At 32.4% G+C, this 1,219-nt stretch overlaps 1 protein-coding gene across 1 annotated transcript in view; it reads left to right on the top strand.

Moving 5' to 3' along the window:
* Ubr1 (ubiquitin protein ligase E3 component n-recognin 1) overlaps window positions 1-1,219 on the top strand; it is a 133,572-nt gene that overhangs the window by 26,323 nt on the left and 106,030 nt on the right. The window contains exon 4 of the mRNA XM_005364485.1: window positions 753-863. Within this exon, the coding sequence (XP_005364542.1) occupies window positions 753-863 (111 nt within the window). The remainder of the gene's footprint in view (window positions 1-752; window positions 864-1,219) is intronic.

The following is a 1,219-nucleotide window of genomic DNA, read 5'->3' as shown; positions in this document are numbered from 1 at the left end:
AGTGCTGGGATTACAGGCGTGCGCCACCACCGCCCGATCACATTGTTCTTATTCTCTACCTGAGTTAGTGTATTTTAGGTTTTTTTTTTAACCCCTAGGAACACTGAAAGAAAAATGATTTTAGTTGCTATAGGAAATTAATGTAAATGAAGATACTGTATTAAATATTTTTTAATTACTGTGTATCATTATATTGGTTTTGAAGAGCTAAAAATAGATAAATAAAAAAAAAAAGCCAAGGGGTGGTGGTGCATGCTTTTAATTCCAGCACTCGGAGGCAGGAGGCAGAGACAGGTGGATCTCTGTGAGTTCAAGGCCAGCCTGGTCTACAGAGCAAGTTCCAGGACAGGCTCCAAAGTTACACAGAGAAACCCTGTCTCGAAAAACCAAAAAAAAAAAAAAATTATGTAATAAAAAAAGAAAATTCATACTAAAGCATTTTAGATTATAAAGATTTTTTTCTTTTACTTTTCATTCTCCATTAATTCACACTTAATCAAAAAGCTATTATTTTTAAAGTATGAAGTCATATTTCAAAAACTTCTACATTCAGAAAATCCATTTTTGTTAATGTTGAAATATTCAGGTAGTTGGTATTTCTTTGGTAACTAAAATGATTTGTGTTCTATCCTGAATCTTTATATCAAATACAATTAAGATTGGCGTGTTGGTGGATATTTATTATTTGAATCAAACTTCTTACTTTTCATTGCTTTATAAGAAAGTTTGGCAACTCATTTTTCATTTTTTAGATGCATACTTCTACTGGAGGAGGGTTCTGTGACTGTGGAGACACAGAAGCCTGGAAAACCGGTCCCTTCTGTATGGATCATGAACCTGGAAGAGCAGGCACTACAAAAGAGGTAAGAAGCTTAATTGCCATTTGAAATTTTCTGAAATTTGATGAGAATAAATGTTATAAATATGAGTTAAGATGAATTCCATTTAGAATCCAATATTTTTGTTCTAAAAGTTAATTATAAGAACATTTTGTTTTCTACTCTAAATAAAATTTTCTCCAGAGGGAATGAATGCACACATGCCCAAAATAAATTCAAAGTACTTTTTTTGTGTATAGTATGTGATTTTTATTTCTCAAATACGGAATGAGTTTTATTTTATTTTATTTTATTTTTTATTTTTGGTTTTTCGAGACAGGGTTTCTCTGTGGCTTTGGAGCCTGTCCTGGAACTAGCTCTGTAGACCAGGCTGGTCTCGA

The sequence above is a fragment of the Microtus ochrogaster genome (genome assembly GCF_000317375.1).
Source record: "Microtus ochrogaster isolate Prairie Vole_2 chromosome 14 unlocalized genomic scaffold, MicOch1.0 chr14_random_1, whole genome shotgun sequence".
Lineage (NCBI taxonomy): Eukaryota > Metazoa > Chordata > Mammalia > Rodentia > Cricetidae > Microtus > Microtus ochrogaster.
Note: the sequence above shows the minus strand (reverse complement) of the source record. Positions and strands in the feature narration are given on the sequence as shown.